This window comes from Maylandia zebra, linkage group LG7, assembly GCF_041146795.1.
Source record: "Maylandia zebra isolate NMK-2024a linkage group LG7, Mzebra_GT3a, whole genome shotgun sequence".
Taxonomy (NCBI): Eukaryota; Metazoa; Chordata; class Actinopteri; order Cichliformes; family Cichlidae; genus Maylandia; species Maylandia zebra.
In genome coordinates this window covers 28,704,430-28,730,820 of record NC_135173.1, presented here as the reverse complement: position 1 = coordinate 28,730,820, position 26,391 = coordinate 28,704,430, and the positions used below count along the sequence as shown (strand labels likewise).

Here is a 26,391-nt window from a genome sequence, read left to right as displayed (position 1 = left end):
GCCATCTCAGCCAGTCTCTAAAACTTTCTTAGTGAATGCTATTGATGTGTTTTGTCTTTTAATACAATTAAATACGAAATATTTATAAAATATTTGGAATATACTGTATATATTCATTGATCCTGAGATTACTGTTAAAATCCTGTTTATAAAAGTATGCAGTCCAGAGTATGTTACTAAAATGATTGTTAAGACATCTGCCCAATTTGTGACATCATTTTGAATTCATAACAAAGACCAACTTAAAAATATGGAGAAGTCATTTCCACTTTAGAGAATGATCGGAGAAGTCAGAACATGCTTGTTTAATTCATTTGTGTTTGCTCAGTCAGAGAAGCAGTTTTCAGCACAGTTCACGTTCATGAAAACTCCAACATCAGAATATCACTCCTTTTATCTTGGGGTAACTGTGAGAGCATTGTATTCTCCTCTTTGAAACAAATTTAGATTTTTTGTTGAAACTGACCCCTTTTTTTTCAACAAAAACTGAATATCAAGTAGGAAAACCTTACATTTATCAATCTAACAGTTGTCTATCATTTATATAGCCACTACCAGAACCACTGTCCACAATAAAAATACAAAGATCCATGAGTACATCAGATGTCATCAAACTGATGTACTTATGTACTTAGTGAATCCATCAGGGATTCAGAAACCTGAGAAAAAAAGAGGAGCAAGAAAGGTAAGCATCGTGGAAGTATGTCTGCATAGGTTCTCATTTATCCAGATCATAGTAGTTTAAGAAGCGTGGAAAGAAAGTGATTGGAGTTAGTGAAGTTTTGATGAAGACACTGCACCTCTCATCCCAGAGGCTTGTTTAGTTCTAAAACCAAGTGTTTTAAGATGCTTAAGCAAAGATAAGTTGTAAAGATAGATGTAGCAATAGCAAAGCGACAACAATACCAATAAGTAGGAACATAAGGAACTCGAGGGGTCAAGAGCCGGAAGAGGAGCTAGAAAAGATGTGGAAGATGAAAGCAACAGTGGTCTCTGAGGTAATTGGAACACTCAGGACAGTAACATCCACCCCCCCACCCAAACTTTGTTTGGCTCCAGTAGATTCTAGGAATGTCATCTGAGATCTCTGCAGTCTTATCTGAGGTCTAAAAGAGCATAGTCCTAGGAACATAGTTCTAAATACTCCTGCATATATAGTGGTTCATCCAGTGGTTCTATCCAATCACCCAAAATCTCAAAATATGATGATGACGATTTTGCACGATTTTGCATAAAATGAGAATCACGATTTTTTGGCTTAGAATTGAGATCACGATTCTCTCACGATTTTCTTTTCCAGTATAAATATTTATTGCACTTATTAGCTGCACATCAACTTCGTAACAGTTGAGACTGAACATAAAAACAATAAATGTCTCACGCTTTGTTGTTGCCGCAAAATGTTGTACTGCTTGAAATTCCGTCTCCGTTGCTGGACGCTGCGTGTATAGAGCAGGTAGTGCAACAATAGAAAAATAGTTGCGGGACGGCACTGTGTAGCGTTTGTCTAGGGTGTTGATCATTTTCCTAAATCCCTTGTTTTGCACAGTGTTGATGGGAGCCATATCTTTGGTCAGGTGATAAGTGATAGCCTCCGTAATTTCTTTGTGCCTGCGGGAGTTCGACGTGTATAGGGAAGCGCTGTATAAGGTTCCCGTTATTGATGTTTGGGTGGTTGACCGGGACGGATTTTCTCCTGTCACTTTCTCGTCATCCCTGACGTGCTCAACGTTGTTTTTTCCCTGCTAATTTTAGCATCACACGGCACAGCTTCTGTATCACGTGGTATAAGGCTCCGCCCTTGTTATTTGTTGAGCAGGAAGAGTGAGCGCTTGTTTTCATGCAGATTACGTCCCGGATCAAAATGCGGTACAGTCGTCGTCATCTTTTTTCTTTTTCTTTTTTTAAATCGTTGTCATTTGGAAATGAGATCGCTCATAAGTATGAATCGAGATCGCGATTTTCTAACGATTAATCGTGCAGCTCTAATGGTGACAGAAGAAAAGTCAGTTTATCACCAGTTTTTCCTTTTCCCCCCTTTCTTTTTTGGAAACATGAATCTTTCAAAACAAAAACTGGCAGTCTGATAGGCCCGTATTTGATCATTAAGAACACATAAAGGGAAGAAACCTCTCGCCTAAAAATCAAGTTTCAAGATTAATGTAACAGCAGCTAAAGGGCAATGCAGTCTGTATTGTTGGTAGTGATGTCCAGTACTGGGTGTGGAAGTCTTTTAGATTTATCTTTCTGCTCTTTGTTCCTTTACATGCCACTGAGACTCTTTATTTTAGCTAGAGCTTCTATACCTACCATACTCTTTTGGTGTTTGCTTAATGCATAACAGCATGAATAGGCTTGCCACAAACTTTAAACAAATAAAACAAATAAAATGTATTGCCAACTACTGCACAAGTAAGAGACAAAAACAAAATAAAACAAAACAACCCCCCCCCCCCCCCCCCCCCCCCCCCCCCAAAAAAAAAACAAAAAAAACCCAAAAAACAAACATACAAGACCTGGAGCACGAAGAATGTGAAAAAACACAGACACATAAATCAACAATTTTCCAATAGTATGTGTGAGAGAAAGGACAGCGTGAGAAGGAGATGGGGAGAGAGTGTATGAGTCAGGCATTCTCATACGGAGTCACTGTGTCTTTGTCACAAATGTACTTGATAATTAGGGTAACTGCAATGATGCCCCCCAGAACACCATATGGTGTTGGTGAGCAGATGTCGCCCTAAACCACCACAAACTGCTTGTTGCCCCTGATCTGAGGCAGAGTGTGTGAAACAGGGGTGTAGGAAGATGTCCCCCTTCCTGCACCCCTGTGTGTAATTAAAAAAGGAGGACGGGGGGGGGGCATAAGGCGCATCCGTGTATTCATGAATATCCGTTACACAGGGGGCCCTTTCATGGCCTTACACACTAACCTACGCAATCCACGACACCCCTTCAAGACTACGTGTGTGAGTGATGTGTTGTATGAGGGAGTGTGGAGGAGGGAAGGATGGGACAGGTAAAACCAAGAGGTTGAGGACTACCCCCAGAAGGAGGGTAATCCTCTACCTCCTGTGGCTCAGTAGGCACCCCCATCTCCCACAACCTGCCATGGGTTAGGAAAAGGTTGGTCCAGGGCCAGCAATAGCAATGCCCCAGAACACCACCGTGTTCGGGGTATCACCTATTCCCCCACCACAAAAAGTGGATTGGAGTTTGCAGACGAGTCCCAAGACTTCACCAAGCATCCACTCAGTTTCAAAAGACCCACACTAATAATATATATACTCAAGAGTCTTACCAAACAGCAGTGTACACAAACACATAACAAAATGAAGACCTCCCAAATCTGTTGACACCATGTTGCTCTACTAATTCAGGAACGTTCTGAATGCACAGAAGTTGCTTCAGCATTTTCGTTTTGTTACCTGTGATTGTTGACTCACCTGCGTACGACCAGTCAATGTCTTCTGAAAATTTGCGCTGATTCCTGTATCCATATCCTTCAGCTGCAAGACAGAAACAAATGGTCACCAACACATGTTCCACATAGAGTATTCAGTTTCTTTATCTATAAATAGTAGAACTATTTACATAAATTATTTAACATATCCAAGTTAACTACAATAACAGTGGGTATTTTATTTGGAGATTAAGTATCGGAATTTCAGGAGCGGGGCCACGCCTCCAAACACGCTCCTTCCGGTTGTCATCTATATAGGTTCGCCCAGTTCTGCAAGCTGTTCATTCTCGTTTACGTGCCCCACCCTACCTCCGAGTTTCAATTCTTTAACTTCTTCTCTTCTATTTAGTTCATGGGGATCTTTTTGTTTGTTTGTTTGTTTGTTTGTTTGTTTGTTTGTTTGTTTGTTTGTTTGTTTGTTTGTTTGTTTGTTTTTAAATACACAGATGTGACAGATTTGACTTGGGCACGCAGTCTAAGTATATTCTGCAAGATATTTGAGTAATTATTCATTTTTAGCTTATTTTTTTTCATTAATGTATTTTCTCTCTATAGGCCAGGCTGCTGTGAAATGGACTCAAGCTCCACCATCATGGACTGCACCTCGTATCAGGAGTCTTTGCTCTACTTAAGAAAACTGTTACTTTGAGTTGAAGCGTCATTTTAACCAGAACCTTCAGGTGGTGGAGAACTTCATGGATATTATTAAAGTCCTACGGCTGAACAAGAGGTACTGCCACCAAATTAAATTCAAGCTGTTGAATGGAGCTCATTTGCAGGACAGGACCTGATAATACTGCTCAGATATATCAGAAAATTTTTGTTGCCACAAATAAAAGGGCTGCTGCCCAAACATAACGCCAGTGTGTGCGTGTGTGTTCTGGGGTGTGTGTCACAGTGCCATTTTTTTGTTAGTGATAAAATTTTGCTACTTTTTTACCCCCATTTTTTTCTTAATAGGGCAGAGATGTGAGCATGAACTTGCTCTATAGTGTGTGGCATATTAATTCGGGAGGGTGGTGAGGTTTCTGGCTGTGCTGCAAGTGAGTAATTGCCAGTCAATGTAAATATTTTAGACAAATAAAAAAATCTTTGCTAAAGATGTAAGCATTTACTATTTGTGGATGAGAGGAAATAAACTTCAAATGGCAGACTTTTGCTGTACATTATACCTCTACAAAAAGATTTTCTTTGGCAAAAGTGGCAGTCTAATGACAGTCTGGTGTTGTGCTCAAGCCAACATGGCACAGTCACAGACAGAAGCCGTGTTAAGATGGAGACACAAGCTAAAATGCTGCCGAGGTCTGGGGTGTGAGGTCTGTGCTGTCAGTAGGGCCAACCCTGACAGGAAATTGTGAGCTCTGTCTCTCTTAAGCTGGAAATGTCAGCCAGACAGTGTAAGTAAGCAGTTCTGACATGTAACACCTGTTTGCTCTGTAACCAGTATATCAACAAGAGCTTATTACAGTCTGTTCCTGTGTATGCAGATGTCTCTGTGCATACATATATACACACTGGCGTCACACTCTCCCTAGCTAACAATCTGTCACGAAAGTGTTAAGAGCACTAAAGTTTTCATTTTAGATTAAATTTCAGGTTATCAAAGTTACACTCTAAGCTTAATTCCCAACAAGGCAAAGCTGGGAACCTAGGCCAATGACAAATAATTTGTCTGGATAATTTGATTACGCATACTTTATTTGTTGAGTTTGTAGATTTTTTTAACCTCTCAAATGATTCAAATATACTTTTAAAAATTCTCCGTTTTTGTGTCACAACATATCCACAAGGTTACAATTTCTACATAATAAAGGAATTGCCTGTTTTAAAAAAAACACAACAAAACAAATCATTCAAATTTCATCTTTTGTGTGGCTTGCAATCAGAAACTTAAAAACTTGGATTTTTGTAACATAGACAATTAATAACTAGCATTTAATAACCTGGTACAAGTTCATGTTAGGGACATCTGTTTAAAAATAATCATAAAAAACAACCAATAATCAAAATGTTTGACAATTAATGTGAATAGAATTTAATCAAGAAATTAAAGCTGCAAGCAGCGTTATGAGGGCCCTCGCACCCCATCGCGTCGAGCTACGCCCAACACCTACAACCAGCACCTCGGATCTGATGTCACATTGATGAAATTCATGCATTCAACTACCAGCTAACATTTCATCTCATTCAATCATGATTATAGTAGTCCCACTAGGTGGCGCTCTAACCATTACTGACAAATGGCATAACAAACATTTCTGAGCTCGAGTCTCATCACGGATGCGACCTTTGGGACATATTAGACATTTTGATTTTGAGTGACAGCAGATTACTGCTTTTTGGCGAGTGACTGAAACTCTACGTGCCGCCATGACCACCCCGTTTCCCTGAACGGAAAAAGCTTCGCAATTTAACATCACAAAGGTCTTTGGATTCTACACACTGAAGAATGCTTCAATATGATGAAATCCCTTGGAGGAGTTCGTCAAAGTATGAGGCCTGAAAAGGGGGGAAAATGTCATCAAAATTACACATTAATTTTAAAATGGCTGACTTCCTGTTGGATTTGGGATATTGCTCCAAGAGACTTTTTTGTACATCTTGAGATCTTACACAAGCTTACCAAGTGTCAGACTCATAGATGAAACACAGAGCAGGGGCTGATGTTTTGAAATATTGTAGGGGGCGCTGTGGAGCCATTTTGCGCTATTCAAGGAAAATGGTTACATAACAACAATGCCTTCATCCATTTGGAGGTGTGTGCCAAATTTCAAGCCTCTATAAACTTTCCAAGCCCCTCAAAAGCCACTTCATCTTTCATGGTGAACAGCGTTGCCACCAGGGTGCGCCGTTCAGTTTAAACTCACAATTTTTGCACTGAAGCATCACGAGGGACTGATGGTGATATTCACCACTTTTGAGGTGGCCACGATGAACCTGTGAAAATCAGTACAACAAAATTAAAGCCATGACATTTCCTGTTGCCACTAGGTGGCGCTGTCCGTATTTCCGACAATGGGCACATCAATCTGTTCAGGGCGGGTCTGACATCATGCCTGTAAAGTCTGGTACTGAACAGACTGGATTTCATTGAGTTATACTAATTTGTTTCTTCATGGCGTGACATCAAAGTTCGCCATGCTGCTGGGGTCACACCCTTTCGCGAAAACTCACAGTTTTCACTGTAACCCAAGACCAACTCCTTAAGGCTTTTCTGGAGAAATTTGAGGCTGCAGATGTCACCCATCACTATACTGTACCCCAAAGTGTAAAACATGACATTTCCTGTTCCCACTAGGTGGCGCTGTCCTTGAGGTCAAATATGGCAGTTGAAATATGTTCAGGGGTGGAGCCTTATCATATGTCTTCACTTTGGTCAAGGTCAGAAAATGTATGACAAAATGAGAGGCAATAAGATTTTCATGGCGAGTCATCGAAATTCGCCATGGCGCCACGGCCTCATAGTATTGTGAAAACTCAAAAGCTCCGCAATTTAACATGGCACAAGGGTGTAGTTGACACTGTCCAAATTTGAAGTTTATAGGACCAAATCCCAAGGAGGAGTTCGTTAAAGTTCGAGGCATGGAAATGGCAAAATTAGAGCCAAAATGTCACCTTCTCTTCCAAATGGCGGACTTCCTGTTGGGTTTGCGTCAATGGGCCCACAGACTTTTTTGTTCGTCTTGGAATGATACACATGTGTGCCAAATTTCATACATGTAGCTCAAACCATGTGGTCGTAGGGCTGCATTTAACAAGGCATAGGTGGCGCTGTAGAGCCATTTCCCAGTGCTCATAAGTAAAACCATTAAAATACAAAATTTTTCACCAGACCTGGCATGTGTGCAAAATTTCATGAGTTTTTGAGCATGTTTAGGCCCTCAAAAAGGCCCTTGTTTGGGGTGAATAATAATAATAATTAAAGCTGCAAGCAGCGTTATGAGGGCCCTCGCACCCCGGCGTGTCGAGCCACACCCAACACCTAAAACCAGCACGTCCGATCTGATGTCACATTGATGGAATTCATGCTTTTAATCACCAGCTAACATTTCATTTTATTCAACCAGGATTATAGTCATGCCACTAGGTGGCGCTCTAACCATTATTGACAAATAGCATAACAAACATTTCCAAGCTCGAGTCTCATCACACCTGCGACCTTTGGGAGAGATTGGACATTGTGTTTTTTAGTGACAGCAGATTACTGCTTTTTGCGAGTGATTGAAACTCTACGTGCCGCCATGACCACCCCGTTTCCCTGAACGGAAAAAGCTTCGCAATTTAACATCACAAAGGTCTTTAGATTCTACACACTGAAGAATGCTTCAATATGATGAAATCCCTTGGAGGAGTTCGTCAAAGTATGAGGCCTGAAAAGGGGGGAAAATGTCATCAAAATTACACATTAATTTTAAAATGGCTGACTTCCTGTTGGATTTGGGATATTGCTCCAAGAGACTTTTTTGTACATCTTGATATCTTACACAAGCTTACCAAGTGTCAGACTCATAGATGAAACACAGAGCAGGGGCTGATGTTTTGAAATATTGTAGGGGGCGCTGTGGAGCCATTTTGCGCTATTCAAGGAAAATGGTTACATAACAACAATGCCTTCATCCATTTGGAGGTGTGGGCCAAATTTCAAGCCTCTATAAACTTTCCAAGCCCCTCAAAAGCCACTTCATCTTTCATGATGAACCGCGTTGCCACCAGGGTGCGCTGTTCAGTTTAAAGTCACAATTTTTGCACTGAAGCATCACGAGGGACTGATGGTGATATTCACCGCTTTTGAGGTGGCCACGATCAACCTGTGAAAATCAGTACAACAAAGTTAAAGCCATGACATTTCCTGTTGCCACTAGGTGGCGCTGTCCGTATTTCCGACAATGGGCATATCAATCTGTTCAGGGCGGGTCTGACATCATGCCTGTAAAGTCTGGTACTGATCAGACTGGATTTCATTGAGTTATACTAATTTGTTTCTTCATGGTGTGACATCAAAGTTCGCCATGCTGCTGGGGTCACACCCTTTCGTGAAAAGCCACAGTTTTCACTGTAACCCAAGACCAACTCCTTAAGGCTTTCCTGGAGAAATTTGAGGCTGCAGATGTCACCCATCACAATACTGTACCCCAAAGTGTAAAACATGACATTTCCTGTTCCCACTAGGTGGCGCTGTCCCTGGTGTCAAATATGGCAGTTGAAATATGTTCAGGGGTGGAGCCTTATCATATGTGTTCACTTTGGTCAAGGTCAGAAAATGTATGACAAAATGAGAGGCAATAAGATTTTCATGGCGAGTCATCGAAATTCGCCATGGCGCCACGGCCTCATAGTATTGTGAAAACTCAAAAGCTCCGCAATTTAACATGGCACAAGGGTGTAGTTGACACTGACCAAATATGAAGGTTATGAAATCAAACCCCAAGGAGGAGTTCGCAAAAGTTCGAGGCATGGAAATGGCAAAATTAGAGCCAAAATGTCACCTTCTCTTCCAAATGGCGGACTTCCTGTTGGGTTTGCGTCTATGGGCCCACAGACTTTTTTGTTCGTCTTGGCATGATACATATGTGTGCCAAATTTCATACATGTAGCTCAAACGATGTGGTCGTAGGGCTGCATTTAACAAGGCATAGGTGGCGCTCTAGAGCCATTTCCCAGTGCTCATATGTAAAACCATTAAAATACAAAATTTTTCACCAGACCTGGCATGTGTGCAAAATTTCATGAGTTTTTGAGCATGTTTAGGCCCTCAAAAAGGCCCTTGTTTTGCCTGAATAATAATAATAATAATAATAATAATAATAATAATAATAATAAGAAACGGAGCAGATACAATAGGGCCTTCGCACTCTCGGTGCTCGGGCCCTAATAATAAACAGAGCAATTACAATAGGGCCTTCGCACTGTCAGTGCTCGGGCCCTAATAAGAAACAGAGCAGATACAATAGGGCCTTCGCACAGTCAGTGCTCGGGCCCTAATAATAATAATAATAATAATAAGAAACGGAGCAGATACAATAGGGCCTTCGCACTCTCGGTGCTCGGGCCCTAATAAGAAACGGAGTAGATACAATAGGGCCTTCGCACTCTCGGTGCTCGGGCCCTAATAATAAACAGAGCAATTACAATAGGGCCTTCGCACTATCAGTGCTCGGGCCCTAATAATAATAATTAAAGCTGCAAGCAGCGTTATGAGGGCCCTCGCACCCCCGGCGCGTCGAGCCACGCCCAACACCTAAAACCAGCACGACCGATCTGATGTCACATTAATGGAATTCATGCATTTAACCACCAGCTAACATTTCAACTCATTCATTCATGATTAGTTAGTCGTTCCACTAGGTGGCGCTCTAACCATTATGTACAAATGGCATAACAAACACTTCCGAGGTTGAGTCTCATCACACCTGAGACGTTTGGGAGAGATTGGACATTGTGTTTTTGAGTGACAGCAGATTACTGCTTTTTGGCGAGTGATTCAAACTCTAAGTGCCGCCATAACCACCCCGTTTCCCTGGACGTAAAAAGCTTCGCAATTTAACAACACAAAGGTCTTTGGATTCCACACACTGAAGAATGCTTCAATATGATGAAATCCCTTGGAGGAGTTCGTCAAAGTATGAGGCCTGAAAAGAGGGGAAAATGTCATCAAAATTGCACATTAATTTTAAAATGGCTGACTTCCTGTTGGATTTGGGATATTGCTCCAAGAGACTTTTTTGTACATCTTGATATCTTACACAAGCTTACCAAGTGTCAGACTCATAGATGAAACACAGAGCAGGGGCTGATGTTTTGAAATATTGTAGGGGGCGCTGTGGAGCCATTTTGCGCTATTCAAGGAAAATGGTTACATAACAACAATGCCTTCATCCATTTGGAGGTGTGTGCCAAATTTCAAGCCTCTATAAACTTTCCAAGCCCCTCAAAAGCCACTTCATCTTTCATGATGAACCGCGTTGCCACCAGGGTGCGCCGTTCAGTTTAAAGTCACAATTTTTGCACTGAAGCATCACGAGGGACTGATGGTGATATTCACCGCTTTTGAGGTGGCCAAGATGAACCTGTGAAAATCAGTACAACAAAATTAAAGCCATGACATTTCCTGTTGCCACTAGGTGGCGCTGTCCGTATTTCCGACAATGGGCACATCAATCTGTTCAGGGCGGGTCTGACATCATGCCTGTAACGTCTGGTACTGATCAGACTGGATTTCATTGAGTTATACTAATTTGTTTCTTCATGGCGTGACATCAAAGTTCGCCATGCTGCTGGGGTCACACCCTTTCGCGAAAACTCACAGTTTTCACTGTAACCCAAGACCAACTCCTTAAGGCTTTCCTGGAGAAATTTGAGGCTGCAGATGTCACCCATCACTATACTGTACCCCAAAGTGTAAAACATGACATTTCCTGTTCCCACTAGGTGGCGCTGTCCTTGATGTCAAATATGGCAGTTGAAATATGTTCAGGGGTGGAGCCTTATCATATGTGTGCTCTTTGGTCCAGATCGGAACATGTATGACAGAATGAGAGGCAATAAGATTTTCATGGCGAGTCATCGAAATTCGCCATGGCGCCACGGCCTCATAGTATTGTGAAAACTCAAAAGCTCCGCAATTTAACATGGCACAAGGGTGTAGTTGACACTGTCCAAATTTGAAGCTTATAGGACCAAATGCCAAGGAGGAGTTCGTTAAAGTTCGAGGCATGGAAATGGCAAAATTAGAGACAAAATGTCACCTTCTCTTCCAAATGGCGGACTTCCTGTTGGGTTTGCGTCAATGGGCCCACTGACTTTTTTGTTCGTCTTGGCATGATACACATGTGTGCCAAATTTCATACATGTAGCTCAAACGATGTGGTCGTAGGGCTGCATTTAACAAGGCATAGGTGGCGCCGTAGAGCCATTTCCCAGTGCTCATATGTAAAACCATTAAAATACAAAATTTTTCACCAGACCTGGCATGTGTGCAAAATTTCATGAGTTTTTGAGCATGTTTAGGCCCTCAAAAAGGCCCTTGTTTGGGGTGAATAATAATAATAATAATAATTAAAGCTGCAAGCAGCGTTATGAGGGCCCTCGCACCCCGGCGTGTCGAGCCACGCCCAACACCTAAAACCAGCACGTCCGATGTGATGTCACATTGATGGAATTCATGCATTTAACCACCAGCTAACATTTCATCTCATTGAACCATGATTATAGTCGTCCCACTAGGTGGCGCTCTAACCATTACTGACAAATGGCATAACAAACATTTCCGAGCTCGAGTCTCATCACACCTGAGACGTTTGGGAGAGATTGGACATTGTGTTTTTGAGTGACAGCAGATTACTGCTTTTTGGCGAGTGACTGAAACTCCACGTGCCGCCATAACCACCCCGTTTCCCTGGACGTAAAAACCTTCGCAATTTAACATCACAAAGGTCTTTAGATTCCACAAACTGCAGATCGGTCCAATCTGATGAAATCCCTTGGAGGAGTTCGTCAAAGAACGATGCCTGAAAAGAGGGGAAAATGTTGCCAAAATCGCACATTAATTTTAAAATGGCTGACTTCCTGTTGGATTTGGGATATTGCTCCAAGAGACTTTTTTGTACATCTTGATATCTCCTATAAGCTTACCAGGTTTCAGACTCATACATAAAACACAGAGCAGGGGCTGTGATTTTGAAATTTTGTAGGGGGCGCTGTGGAGCCATTTTGGGATATTCAATGAAAATGATCACATAACAACAAAGCCTTAACCACATTGGAGGTGTGCGCCAAATTTCAAGACTTTTTAAACTTTCCAAGCCCCTCAAAAGCCACTTCATCTTTCATGGTGAACAGCGTTGCCACCAGGGTGCACCATTCAGTTTAAAGTCACAATTTTTGCACTGAAGCATCACAAGGGACTGATGGTGATATTCACCGCTTTTGAGGTGGCCACGATGAACCTGTGAAAATCAGTACAACAAAATTAAAGCCATGACATTTCCTGTTCCCACTAGGTGGCGCTGTCCGTATTCCCGACAATGGGCACATCAATCTGTTCAGGGCGGGTCTGTCATCATGCCTGTAAAGTCTGGTACTGATCAGACTGGATTTCATTGAGTTATACTAATTTGTTTCTTCATGGCGTGACATCAAAGTTCGCCATGCTGCTGGGGTCACACCCTTTTGCGAAAAGTCACAGTTTTCACTGTAACCCAAGACCAACTCCTTAAGGCTTTTCTGGAGAAATTTGAGGCTGCAGATGTCACCCATCACTATACTGTACCCCAAAGTGTAAAACATGACATTTCCTGTTCCCACTAGGTGGCGCTGTCCTTGATGTCAAATATGGCAGTTGAAATATGTTTAGGGGTGGAGCCTTATCATATGTGTTCACTTTGGTCAAGGTCAGAAAATGTATGACAAAATGAGAGGCAATAAGATTTTCATGGCGAGTCATCGAAATTCGCCATGGCGCCACGGCCTCATAGTATTGTGAAAACTCAAAAGCTCCGCAATTTAACATGGCACAAGGGTGTAGTTGACACTGACCAAATATGAAGGTTATGAAATGAAACCCCAAGGAGGAGTTCGCAAAAGTTCGAGGCATGGAAATGGCAAAATTAGAGCCAAAATGTCACCTTCTCTTCCAAATGGCGGACTTCCTGTTGGGTTTGCGTCAATGGGCCCACTGACTTTTTTGTTCGTCTTGGCATGATACACATGTGTGCAAAATTTCATACATGTAGCTCAAACGATGTGGTCGTAGGGCTGCATTTAACAAGGCATAGGTGGCGCTCTAGAGCCATTTCCCAGTGCTCATATGTAAAACCATTAAAATACAAAATTTTTCACCAGACCTGGCATGTGTGCAAAATTTCATGAGTTTTTGAGCATGTTTAGGCCCTCAAAAAGGCCCTTGTTTGGGGTGAATAATAATAATAATAATAATAATTAAAGCTGCAAGCAGCGTTATGAGGGCCCTCGCACCCCCGGCACGTCGAGCCACTGCCAACACCTCAAACCGGCACGTCCGATGTGATGTCACATTGATGGATTTCATGCTTTTAATCACCAGCTAACATTTCATCTTATTCAACCAGGATTATAGTCATGCCACTAGGTGGCGCTCTAACCATTATTGACAAATAGCATAACAAACATTTCCAAGCTCGAGTCTCATCACACCTGCGACCTTTGGGAGAGATTGGACATTGTGTTTTTTAGTGACAGCAGATTACTGCTTTTTGCGAGTGATTGAAACTCTACGTGCCGCCATGACCACCCCGTTTCCCTGAACGGAAAAAGCTTCGCAATTTAACATCACAAAGGTCTTTAGATTCTACACACTGAAGAATGCTTCAATATGATGAAATCCCTTGGAGGAGTTCGTCAAAGTATGAAGCCTGAAAAGAGGGGAAAATGTCATCAAAATTACACATTAATTTTAAAATGGCTGACTTCCTGTTGGATTTGGGATATTGCTCCAAGAGACTTTTTTGTACATCTTGATATCTTACACAAGCTTACCAAGTGTCAGACTCATAGATGAAACAAAGAGCAGGGGCTGATGTTTTGAAATATTGTAGGGGGCGCTGTGGAGCCATTTTGCGCTATTCAAGGAAAATGGTTACATAACAACAATGCTTTCATCCATTTGGAGGTGTGTGCCAAATTTCAAGCCTCTATAAACTTTCCAAGCCCCTCAAAAGCCACTTCATCTTTCATGATGAACTGCGTTGCCACCAGGGTGCGCCGTTCAGTTTAAAGTCACAATTTTTGCACTGAAGCATCACGAGGGACTGATGGTGATATTCACCGCTTTTGAGGTGGCCACGATCAACCTGTGAAAATCAGTACAACAAAGTTAAAGCCATGACATTTCCTGTTGCCACTAGGTGGCGCTGTCCGTATTTCCGACAATGGGCATATCAATCTGTTCAGGGCGGGTCTGACATCATGCCTGTAAAGTCTGGTACTGATCAGACTGGATTTCATTGAGTTATACTAATTTGTTTCTTCATGGCGTGACATCAAAGTTCGCCATGCTGCTGGGGTCACACCCTTTCGTGAAAAGTCACAGTTTTCACTGTAACCCAAGACCAACTCCTTAAGGCTTTCCTGGAGAAATTTGAGGCTGCAGATGTCACCCATCACAATACTGTACCCCAAAGTGTAAAACATGACATTTCCTGTTCCCACTAGGTGGCGCTGTCCCTGGTGTCAAATATGGCAGTTGAAATATGTTCAGGGGTGGAGCCTTATCATATGTGTTCACTTTGGTCAAGGTCAGAAAATGTATGACAAAATGAGAGGCAATAAGATTTTCATGGCGAGTCATCGAAATTCGCCATGGCGCCACGGCCTCATAGTATTGTGAAAACTCAAAAGCTCCGCAATTTAACATGGCACAAGGGTGTAGTTGACACTGACCAAATTTGAAGGTTATGAAATGAAACCCCAAGGAGGAGTTCGCAAAAGTTCGAGGCATGGAAATGGCAAAATTAGAGCCAAAATGTCACCTTCTCTTCCAAATGGCGGACTTCCTGTTGGGTTTGCGTCAATGGGCCCACTGACTTTTTTGTTCGTCTTGGCATGATACACATGTGTGCCAAATTTCATACATGTAGCTCAAACGATGTGGTCGTAGGGCTGCATTTAACAAGGCATAGGTGGCGCTCTAGAGCCATTTCCCAGTGCTCATATGTAAAACCATTAAAATACAAAATTTTTCACCAGACCTGGCATGTGTGCAAAATTTCATGAGTTTTTGAGCATGTTTAGGCCCTCAAAAAGGCCCTTGTTTGGGGTGAATAATAATAATAATAATAATAATAATAAGAAACGGACCGGCACGTCCGATGTGATGTCACATTGATGGATTTCATGCTTTTAATCACCAGCTAACATTTCATCTTATTCAACCAGGATTATAGTCATGCCACTAGGTGGCGCTCTAACCATTATTGACAAATAGCATAACAAACATTTCCAAGCTCGAGTCTCATCACACCTGCGACCTTTGGGAGAGATTGGACATTGTGTTTTTTAGTGACAGCAGATTACTGCTTTTTGCGAGTGATTGAAACTCTACGTGCCGCCATGACCACCCCGTTTCCCTGAACGGAAAAAGCTTCGCAATTTAACATCACAAAGGTCTTTAGATTCTACACACTGAAGAATGCTTCAATATGATGAAATCCCTTGGAGGAGTTCGTCAAAGTATGAGGCCTGAAAAGGGGGGAAAATGTCATCAAAATTACACATTAATTTTAAAATGGCTGACTTCCTGTTGGATTTGGGATATTGCTCCAAGAGACTTTTTTGTACATCTTGATATCTTACACAAGCTTACCAAGTGTCAGACTCATAGATGAAACACAGAGCTGGGGCTGATGTTTTGAAATTTTGTAGGGGGCGCTGTGGAGCAATTTCGCGCTATTCAATGAAAATGATCACATGACAACAAAGCCTACATCCATTTGGAGGTGTGTGCCAAATTTCAAGCCTCTATAGACTTTCCAAGCCCCTCAAAAGCCACTTCATCTTTCATGTTGAACAGCGTTGCCACCAGGGTGCGCCGTTCAGTTTAAACTCACAATTTTTGCACTGAAGCATCACGAGGGACTGATGGTGATATTCACCGCTTTTGAGGTGGCCACGATGAACCTGTGAAAATCAGTACAACAAAATTAAAGCCATGACATTTCCTGTTGCCACTAGGTGGCGCTGTCCGTATTTCCGACAATGGGCACATCAATCTGTTCAGGGCGGGTCTGACATCATGCCTGTAAAGTCTGGTACTGATCAGACTGGATTTCATTGAGTTATACTAATTTGTTTCTTCATGGCGTGACATCAAAGTTCGCCATGCTGCTGGGGTCACACCCTTTCGCGAAAACTCACAGTTTTCACTGTAACCCAAGACCAACTCCTTAAGGCTTTCCTGGAGAAATTTGAGGCTGCAGATGTCACCCATCACTATACTGTACCCCAAAGTGTAAAACATGACATTTCCTGTTCCCACTAGGTGGCGCTGTCCTTGATGTCAAATATGGCAGTTGAAATATGTTCAGGGGTGGAGCCTTATCATATGTGTGCTGTTTGGTCCAGATCGGAACATGTATGACAGAATGAGAGGCAATAAGATTTTCATGGCGAGTCATCGAAATTCGCCATGGCGCCACGGCCTCATAGTATTGTGAAAACTCAAAAGCTCCGCAATTTAACATGGCACAAGGGTGTAGTTGACACTGTCCAAATTTGAAGGCTATGAAATGAAACCCCAAGGAGGAGTTCGCAAAAGTTCGAGGCATGGAAATGGCAAAATTAGAGCCAAAATGTCACCTTCTCTTCCAAATGGCGGACTTCCTGTTGGGTTTGCGTCAATGGACCCACAGACTTTTTTGTTCGTCTTGGCATGATACACATGTGTGCCAAATTTCATACATGTAGCTCAAACGATGTGGTCGTAGGGCTGCATTTAACAAGGCATAGGTGGCGCTCTAGAGCCATTTCCCAGTGCTCATATGTAAAACCATTAAAATACAAAATTTTTCACCAAACCTGGCATGTGTGCAAAATTTCATGAGTTTTTGAGCATGTTTAGGCCCTCAAAAAGGCCCTTGTTTGGGGTGAATAATAATAATAATAATAATAAGAAACGGAGCAGATACAATAGGGCCTTCGCACTCTCAGTGCTCGGGCCCTAATAATAAGAAACGGAGCAGATACAATAGGGCCTTCGCACTCTCAGTGCTCGGGCCCTAATAATAATAAGAAACGGAGCAGATACAATAGGGCCTTCGCACTCTCAGTGCTCGGGCCCTAATAATTATGCTCTCTAGCACTCTTCTTGTAAAATAATAAGACTTTTATTTGCAGTGCATATTAACAGGAACCCAAAAACTAAATTGAAGTTTTAAAAGTCACATATACATCTATACACTTTCCCATATTTGCTTTAACTTTGTAATAGTCAAAGCTTGTAAACTCAAATTAAAAATGACAGTTGTCTCTGAATTTACAAACATATCTCAAAGCTGTGAGAATTTGTGCTCTTTTTAAGACATTTTAGCATGTTTAATAGATCAGAAGTAGCATCAGATTCCTTTTTAGTCTATGAGCATGCAAGAGAAAGATTTTTTTTGCAACCATGCCTCAAATTCATTTTTTAAATGGTAGTCTGGTATCACTTTTGCTCTAACTGAAAGCACAAAGTAACCTTATTTTCCAAATTGATTGGGACAGGTGACTGGGATGGATGACATTATGCTAAGTTTGAGGTAATTAGCACATTTACAGTCCATGATGTTCAGGTTTTTTGACAAATCATATTTTCCTTTGTTAAGTAAACTCGGCAAGCAAAGCGCTTGGGAACCTCTGTGGAGGGAGCATAAAATGATGTCACACTACACAATGTGGCTAGTGTTTGTTGCGCTGTTTGGAGAAAATATTCCTGAAGCCATCAATAATGAAGAAAAAAAAGGTTTCTGTTATAGAGCAAAAGGGGATCAAGAGAGAAAAGCTGATTTTAGAAGAACAAAGAAGTGAACATGGGAGGGTGACTGAGTAGGAGAGATGTAATTCAGGTCTTGATGATTGGGGGTGGTGGGTTAACATGCTTACTGGAAAAGAGTGAAGGAGTAGAATAGATTCTATGGAGAATTCTTGCTCAGCGCCTGTACGAAATAGAAAAAGACCACAACTGTGTCACTGTGTTTATTCAGCGGAGAGTGGCCGACTCTGTGCTCCGGTCTGTGGGAGCCCCGCAGCCTCCAGCCAGAAGCTGAATAAGAGGATTAGCTAAACCCTGGGAGAGCCAGGACATCTACAGGCTGTGGGGTGAGAACTGGTGCTCATGCCAGAATGTGTAACAACCCCCTCCCCTCTACTTCCACCCGAATCCCTGACCCTCAGCTCTTGATGCCAACGAGGATTTGAGCATGGTGGGGGTGGTATTAGTAATATTTTCATTGGATGAATTACTGGTAAAAATACAGGATGAATTATTTCTTTCTATGAAAATCCAATGAAAGACAAAACAACAGGAAAAAAATTAATTATTTCATACACACAAACACTAACAAACTCTGAATATGATCTCAAACCATTGTAAACGACTGATTACTATATAGCACTTTTTTAATCTACTCAAATAGTACTCAAAGCACTATGCAATACGCCTCATTTCAGTCACCTGTTCACACACATACATAGAAACATCGAAGTTATTTATTGGGAACCAAGCCCCAGTGCATTTGTTGAAGGCACTGAATACCATCATAAAGTGATGACACCACCATGGTTCGGCTCATCTCTGATGGAGATGAGACAGCGTACAGGGCGGAGGTAGAGAACTTGTCCCACTGGTGCTCAGAAAACAACCTGAAGCTGAACGTCCTTAAAACAAAGAATTCCTAATGGACTTCAGGTCTCACCTTGACGGACAACACCAACGTCCTGGTAAAGAAGGACCAGCAACAGCTGCACTTCCTTCGTGTCCTAAGGAAGAATAACCTTAATGAGAAGCTGCTGCTGGCCTTCTAATGTTTCTCAGTGGAGTGTGCTCTCCTACTGCCTGGGTATTTGGTATGGACAGACCACTAATGAGAACAGGAAGACTGCACAGAGGGTAATTAACACCTCCCAAGAAATAATTTGCTGCCCTCTGCTACCCCTGGAGACCTTCGTCAGGAAGGTCTCAGGAAAACCAGTGCCATCACAGGGGACCCCTTGCACCCCGCTCACCACCTGTTTGACCTGCTGCCCAGAAATCCTGCCTCACCAATCTAAGCCATGGTCTGAGTAACCTTTATCACTCAGGCCACTCACACACTGACTCTTCGCGGACCAAGTCTTTCTTTGCACTGCCTCTGAGCACTTTGCAACTGTTTTGTTCTCCAATGTGTGCCTTTGTCTTATTTTTGTATTTTTTTCCTCTTGTTTTGTGTGTATACACACATACATACACACATACATACACACATACATAAGATACAGTCGGTGTGGAGCACCTACAATTTCGTTGTACATGTACAATGACAATAAAGTCCTATTCTATTCTAGAAGCCAGGAGGATAAACCAGCTGCTCTCCATTGAACCATCGAAGGTGTACACTCAGTGGCAGGGAAACTATAACAAACAAGGCTGGAGATGGAGCAATACTGGAGGACTATGTGGGAGAAGGATGTAACCCATAATAACAATGCTGGGTATCTGGTGGTGCTAAGAGCAACCATAGCAACCTCCCTGAACAAGCGTCAACAGTTGCAGATATCCAAAAAAGAATGAAGCATGAAGAGTTGGACAGCACCAGGCCCTGATATGAATCCCACTTACTGGCTAAAGAAGCTAACTAACTAACAATGAATGTCTGGCTGCACAAATTAACCTGCTGCTAATGAATGAGACATACCCAGAATGATTAACTGAAGGCCTGGCAGTCCTGCTTCCCTGGACCTCAAAAGAAGGAGTCCTATCCAACTGCTCTGTCTTGACTGCACTTCTGCGTAAGCGTGAACCAACCCTCAGTCAGAGTATTGACAAAACTGGTTATGGATACAGACTACAGAATAGAGCAATTGTGAACTGAATCCCTTTTTTAAAGAGAGATTATCCCCTTTTCTATTAGTACTGACTCGGATTGACTCGTCACGGTTCACCACGGTTTTCCATTAGGTCATAGTAACTGGTACCAGGCACTTTTTAGTACCTGCTCAGCTAGGGTTCCAATTGATCAAAACAGGTACTAAAATGTGACATCATCAGACTGCATGCCACCAACTGGTGTGTCGCAGTCGTGTCAATAGTAATTACATCGCAGGACGTGCAGATTCATTGCAATGACAACAAGCACGCAAACAAGGTACTACTGGGCTGGAAAGCAAGTCGATGTGAGTCGAGTCACGTAGATCCATGGCAAGTCGACCTGAGTAGGTACTAATGGAAAAGGGACTTTTGATTCAAGCCCCACTCCCAATGTGCTACTCCCCCCTCTTCGGACAAGATTTTGCATTTTCACACTCCTCCCACCAAAGTGAAAAACTTCCTGTGTCGTTCTGGTGCTAAAGACTGTATACCCCAGGGAGCCTAACCATTTTAGACCTGTGTTTTTACTTTTCCCACTTGATGAAGAGTCTGGAGGGGATCAACAACCTCCATTCTCTTGCTGCTGGACCCCTGCTGTTTGCTTACCATCCTGGTGTTGGGGTGGATGATGCAATCCATAGAATTACTTTTTGGCAAGATCACTTTCACAGCTGTAGAGTACTAGAAGCACTGTGACTGCATGGACAATGGACTACCTCATCAAAAGACTACAGTACGTGAGGCTTCAGGTCTGTGTGTCTGAAGTGGTGATATGCAGCATCAGGGGCCCTCAGGGGACGGTCCTCTGTCCCTTCCTTTTTATCCTCTATACTTCGGACTTCAGATACAACACCACAAAATGCCATCTCCAGAAGTTCTCTGATGATCCAGAGTATCGCCTACTTCATCTGGTGTGACCTCACCACCTGCTCATTAACACCAGTAAAATGCTCATTGACAGCATAACTGTGGTTTGGACACTAAAGTACAAATCCATTTACCAAAACAATAAACAGGACTAGTCACATAACACTTATGCTCTGTACAAGGTGGGCCAAAGTTGGCTTCATCAGCTGGGCAGGCTGAGGTCTTTTGGAGTGTGCAGAAGTTTAATAAGGATCTTTAATGACACTATGATGGCTTCTGTTATCTTTTATCTGGTTGTCTGCTAGAGAGGTAGCAGCATGGAGAGGAAAAGGAAACAACTTAATAGATTGTTAAAGAGGGCCAGATTTTTAGCATTTAGTTATAAATATTAAGCAAATAGGTGGTTTAGTATTTTGCACAAGTGTTTCCAGGTAAACATCATACATCGTTTTACACACAAACTGTCCCAACATTTAAAAAAAGTTTAAAAAAAAAAGTATTTCAAAGGCAATAACTGCCCAACTTTTGAGATAAAGCAAATATTTGTTGTCTTATTTACTCAAAATTCTGCCTTTTCTAATGTCTAATAAGTCCTGCAAAACTAAGCACTGAATTACCTTCTTTTGCAGATTTCCTTATTTATAAAGCATGTCTTCTAAGTAGAGGTGTTTTGATTCTAATCTGATTGTACACACACTGACGAAAGAGTTTGTCAAAGGCCCCCAGAGAAGCTCCTTCAACAGAAAAACAACTTAATTAAACACTGGACTTAAATGGATGGAGCAGAATGCCAGCACTGTATCCCAAAGAAACAACAACGAGAAGGGAAGTGTGAGGATGAATGTAAAGCCCTCTTTCTTGGATTAAATACTTTGTCAACTTAATCCTCAGTTGGAGAGTAAATCAATTGAAAATGGTATGCCTAGGGACGTCGGTTAGAGCATGTAGTGAAATCAAAAGACTACTTCATGAATGAATTTGACGATTTTAATGCTGCATTCAAGGCATGTAGTATTTCCAAGTTGCCAACTAGGGAAAATGGGCAGTAAACACTGAAGTAACCCACCAAAAGTAGTAGACCAAGGTTGAATGAGAACCTCATTTTAAGACTGTAAAATATCCACACAGGATAAAAATACTGTTTAAAATACATACATATTTTTATCACTCCCACTGCACTTTATATACATATATAAAAATAAAACTCTTGGTGTATCTTATTGTATATAGTAACAATCTTTATATAGTATATTTTACTATTGTATCGTATAGTATTTTTCTTTGTTGTATACTATTTTAAAAATATTTTTCCGTTTCAATTATTTTTTTTTCCAATAGATCTCAATTGTACCTTGTGTCCCACGTCCCTTGCGATACTGTAACAAGTGAATTTCCCCAATGTGTGATCAAATAAAGTCTATTTCTATACTGCTGAAAGTATTCAATCACTCATCCAAATCATTGAATTCAATAACTTCCACAGCCACGGGTGTATAAAAATCAATCACCTAGGCACGCAGACTCCTTTTACAAACATTTGTGAAAGAATGGGAGGCTTTCAGGAGCTCAGTGTGGCACCATAATAGGATGCCACCTGTGCAACAAGTCCAGTCATTAAATTTCCATTCATCCATCCATCTTCAGCTGAGAGAATCAGAATACTTTATTAATACCTGAGGAAATTATGGAATGCAATCTCTCCACTGTGTCCTAGGTCTGCCCCAGGGCCTCCCTCCTGTGGGACATGCTGGGAACACCTCACCCAGGAGGCATACTAATCAGATTCCTGAACCACCTCGACTGGGTCCTTTTGATGCGCAGATGTCCAGTATGCAGTTTCCACTCACTGATAACTGTGTTATATTTATAAATTGAAAATGAACATTGTGTCTATTGAACACATATAATACTGAAAATACCCATTTTTATATTAATATGCCAACAAAGGCAGCACAACACCAACAAAACAACATTTGACTGAGAAGATATTGTGATAATATCGTTACAGTGAAGAGCAAAGTATCAGGGTTCAATGGACAGGTTTGAATCAGCTTTAGCGTAAAGAGCCATTCAAAAGTATGTCTGCAAAAAAGGAATTTGAAATTTAACATATACAATGGACATATGAATAAAATTTATCTAAGACTGAATGGCCAGCTAACCAAAAGTTATCCATTATTTACAAGACTACATGAATAACATTTATTTTTCCCCTACTCTAAAAAGCTCAGTTCTATCTTGCACTTAATTCCATCTAGAAGTATTTTATTACCGAATTCACATACAGATAAGCTTGTAAATGGTGGCTGTATAATGGGGTATTTATTAGAATAGTGTTTCCCATTTGTAGCATACAGACCACAACTTGAAAAAACATGGGTTCAGTCTCACAGGAAAAAAGATGATTGAGTTTTCTGTCCATAGTGTTCTAAGCAGGGCGTCCTACCCGCTGACCTTCTAAAGATTTCAGTGCCACATCATCTGCAGGGGGCAGCCACAGCCACCCTGCCTGCAAGTTTGCAGCCAAACATCAATTGGTTTTTTACTTGCATATATCCATTGTGATGTGTGTGATCATCATCAATAACACAATCACTGACTCATTAACAGGCGGGCATTTGCTCTCAACACCTTGGACACACATGACTATTTTGAGAGATGACCTAATTTAAATTAGCAGCTAGGGGGCAGACACAGAGGAAATTATGGATTTGTCCTCTCGTAACCTTGACATACTTCTATTTAATTTTCCCTCTTTAGCACTGTCTGGTGATTTCTTATTTACTTGCAATTTCTTAATAATCCTTTTATTTCTCTCCCTCTATTTCTCATGCAAAATCTGTTTCTTATCACAACTTGATCATATATTTGAGCAAAATTATATTCTGGACTCCAATGATTTAAATGACCTTGCAATACTCAATTCCCAGTTATTTATATAGCACCAAATCATTTACCTCAAGGCACTTTATATTATAAGCACTTTCAGAAAGACATCTATTATGATGACATTTATTTGGGATTTAATTTTTTCTCTCTAAATGGCTACTTATCTGAACTGGAGGAGAACAACCATAATTATTTAGATGACTGTAAAACACAAACAAAAATAAGCATTTTTTTTCACATGATGAGATTACCTAATGCTATGACTTTTGCTCTAGTGGCTCCAAAGAAGTTTGGAGGGGTGGAGTTTACCCCAAACTGTGCTGTAGTGGTACAGAGAATTCTATGTGTATTTATATGGAAACCTACTGCTTACTGTATATAATATGAAGCCATTTCCTTCCTATCCACTCGCGATGGGACTGCAGCCAATCCCAGCTGTCTTAGAGTGAGAGGCGATATTAGTGCTGCTTTGAGAGGTTAATACTAGAGATGGCACAATACCACTTTTTTATGTCTGATACCGATATCATAAATTTGGATATCTGCCGATACTGATATGAATCCAATATAGTGTGTTTTTTAATCAATAAAGCTGTTTTTTAAAATATCTTGCTGCTTTTTGTATAAGTTCATACTCAAGTTAAAAAAAACAAACACTAAAGCTATTCTGTTATAGCTGTATGCAAAAAATACACTGCACCCAAAATATTTCATAGTTCAGCAATACTGATCAATCTAATAAACTTAAACCTACTCCATCCTCCCTATTCTGGTATTTTAAAGAGTAAGCAACCTAACTAATAGGGCTCTAAAACTCCCAGCAAAGAAAAAAATTAGGGAACCACCCTCCACCTTATGATGCTTAATCGACGTAATCAACTTTAATTTGATGAAGTGTGAAAAAAAATGTACAGAAATAAATTATTTTTCAAGAATAATTAAATAGATTCAACATCTTTCTTCAACAGAATTGCAGACTGCACAGATGGTACCTTCCCAAAGGAAAAAGTACTATAGCTTACTAGGGTATATTAGACTTAATAGTTTCTATATACAGTAATGGACTTCTATACATTTTACATCAGATTAAAACTTTGAGTGTAAGATTCGGATAATTATTTATTAAAAGCTAAACATTTTAAATAAGAATAAGAAATAAAAGTATGTCTTTGTGCCCCCTTTTCCCTGTTTATGCCCTATCAGCCCCCCTGGCTAAACTTTGCTAGATCCGCCCCTGCACAGTTACCAGCCGTCAGCTGCGTAGAAAAGGATCCTGGTGTAGAAAGTAAATAAATTCTAACAACAGATTATCAAGCTTAAACGTGCTGCTGTTGTTCAGCCGCTGGTTTCCTCTTTCTGGCACAAAGTGGGCAATAAACAAACAAGAGAGACGGACTCGCGACAGAAAAGCTGATCAGCTGATCATTGATCAGTTTCACGATTGAAGTAGCAGCAGAAGAGTGAGGGAGAGAGAGGCAGTCGCTCCATATATCGGTTGTTAATCTCTATGCTTTACAAACATTCAGAGATGAACTTACACACTTGCTTTACTTCTCTCTGGGATAACTTCCTCGGAGATGAAATGCCGGGCTGGTAGCGAGTCTGCAAATACACACAGCCGCTCTATCACGTGAGGCATACTGCTCCGACGTACTACGGTTATGGGCCAAGTTATGCCATGTCGCAAGTTTTGTGAGGTGCTTTTTTGATATTTAATGGATCGAATTACATTTTTATTTCTCTCCGATATCCGATCGAGTAATTTAAGTCAGTATCGGACCGATACCGATATGTAATATCGGATCGGTCCATCTCTAGTTAATACCTGGTATAGTTGTTACTAGATATATACTCGGTAATGTTAGGTTAGGAACAAAAGAAAGCCACATAATATATTGGAAATAAAATTTATCAAGCCAGAGTTCAAAGAAACAAACTGTCACAGAGGTGTTCTACTGGCTTTAGGTCAGGCAAACACGGGGGCCAGTCAGTGGTATCAGTTCCTTCATCCTCCAGGAACTGCCTGCAAACTCTCTGCACTGAGGGTGAGTATTGTCATGAACCAGGAGGAACTCAAAACCCACTGATCTTTCCAACCAGATACCTAATGGCAGTCAGGGACAGTCAGCCTGTAGAGGTCTGTGCATCCCTCCCCAGACCATCACTGACCCGCCACCAAGCCAGTCATGCTTAATAATGTAATTTTCTCCATACTGTTTCAGGTCTGTCACATGTGCTTAAGCTGAACTTGCTCTCATTTATAAAAACTGTAAAGCACAGGGACAACCAGAGGACACTGGGCTCTCAGACCACCTTCACGAAGCCTGTTTCCAATTGTTTGGTCAGAGACAATCACACCAGTGGCCTGCTGGAGTTCATTTTGTAGGGCTCTGACAATCTGCTTTTTCATTGCACAAAGGAGCAAGTGGTGTAGTGGTACCAGTGGTCTTGCTGATGGGTTAAGGACCTTCTACAGCCCTGACAAGCTCTCCTAGAGCGCCTGTCTCCTGGAATCTCTTCCATGCTCTTGATACTGTGTTGGGACGAAACAGCAAACCTTTTGGCAATGGACTTTGACTGCCTGTGCAACCTCTGTAGG

The 26,391-nt window shown here is 41.4% G+C and overlaps 1 protein-coding gene across 6 annotated transcripts in view; it reads right to left on the bottom strand.

Moving 5' to 3' along the window:
* ptprz1a (protein tyrosine phosphatase receptor type Z1a) overlaps window positions 1–26,391 on the bottom strand; it is a 111,117-nt gene that overhangs the window by 75,222 nt on the left and 9,504 nt on the right. For all 6 annotated transcript variants that reach the window (XR_013099426.1, XM_076886190.1, XM_012920504.4 and 3 more), the window contains exon 2: window positions 3,447–3,509. Coding sequence is in view for 5 of the 6 variants with exons in the window: in XM_076886190.1 (XP_076742305.1) it covers window positions 3,447–3,509 (63 nt within the window). In the remaining variant the exon portion in view is untranslated. The remainder of the gene's footprint in view (window positions 1–3,446; window positions 3,510–26,391) is intronic.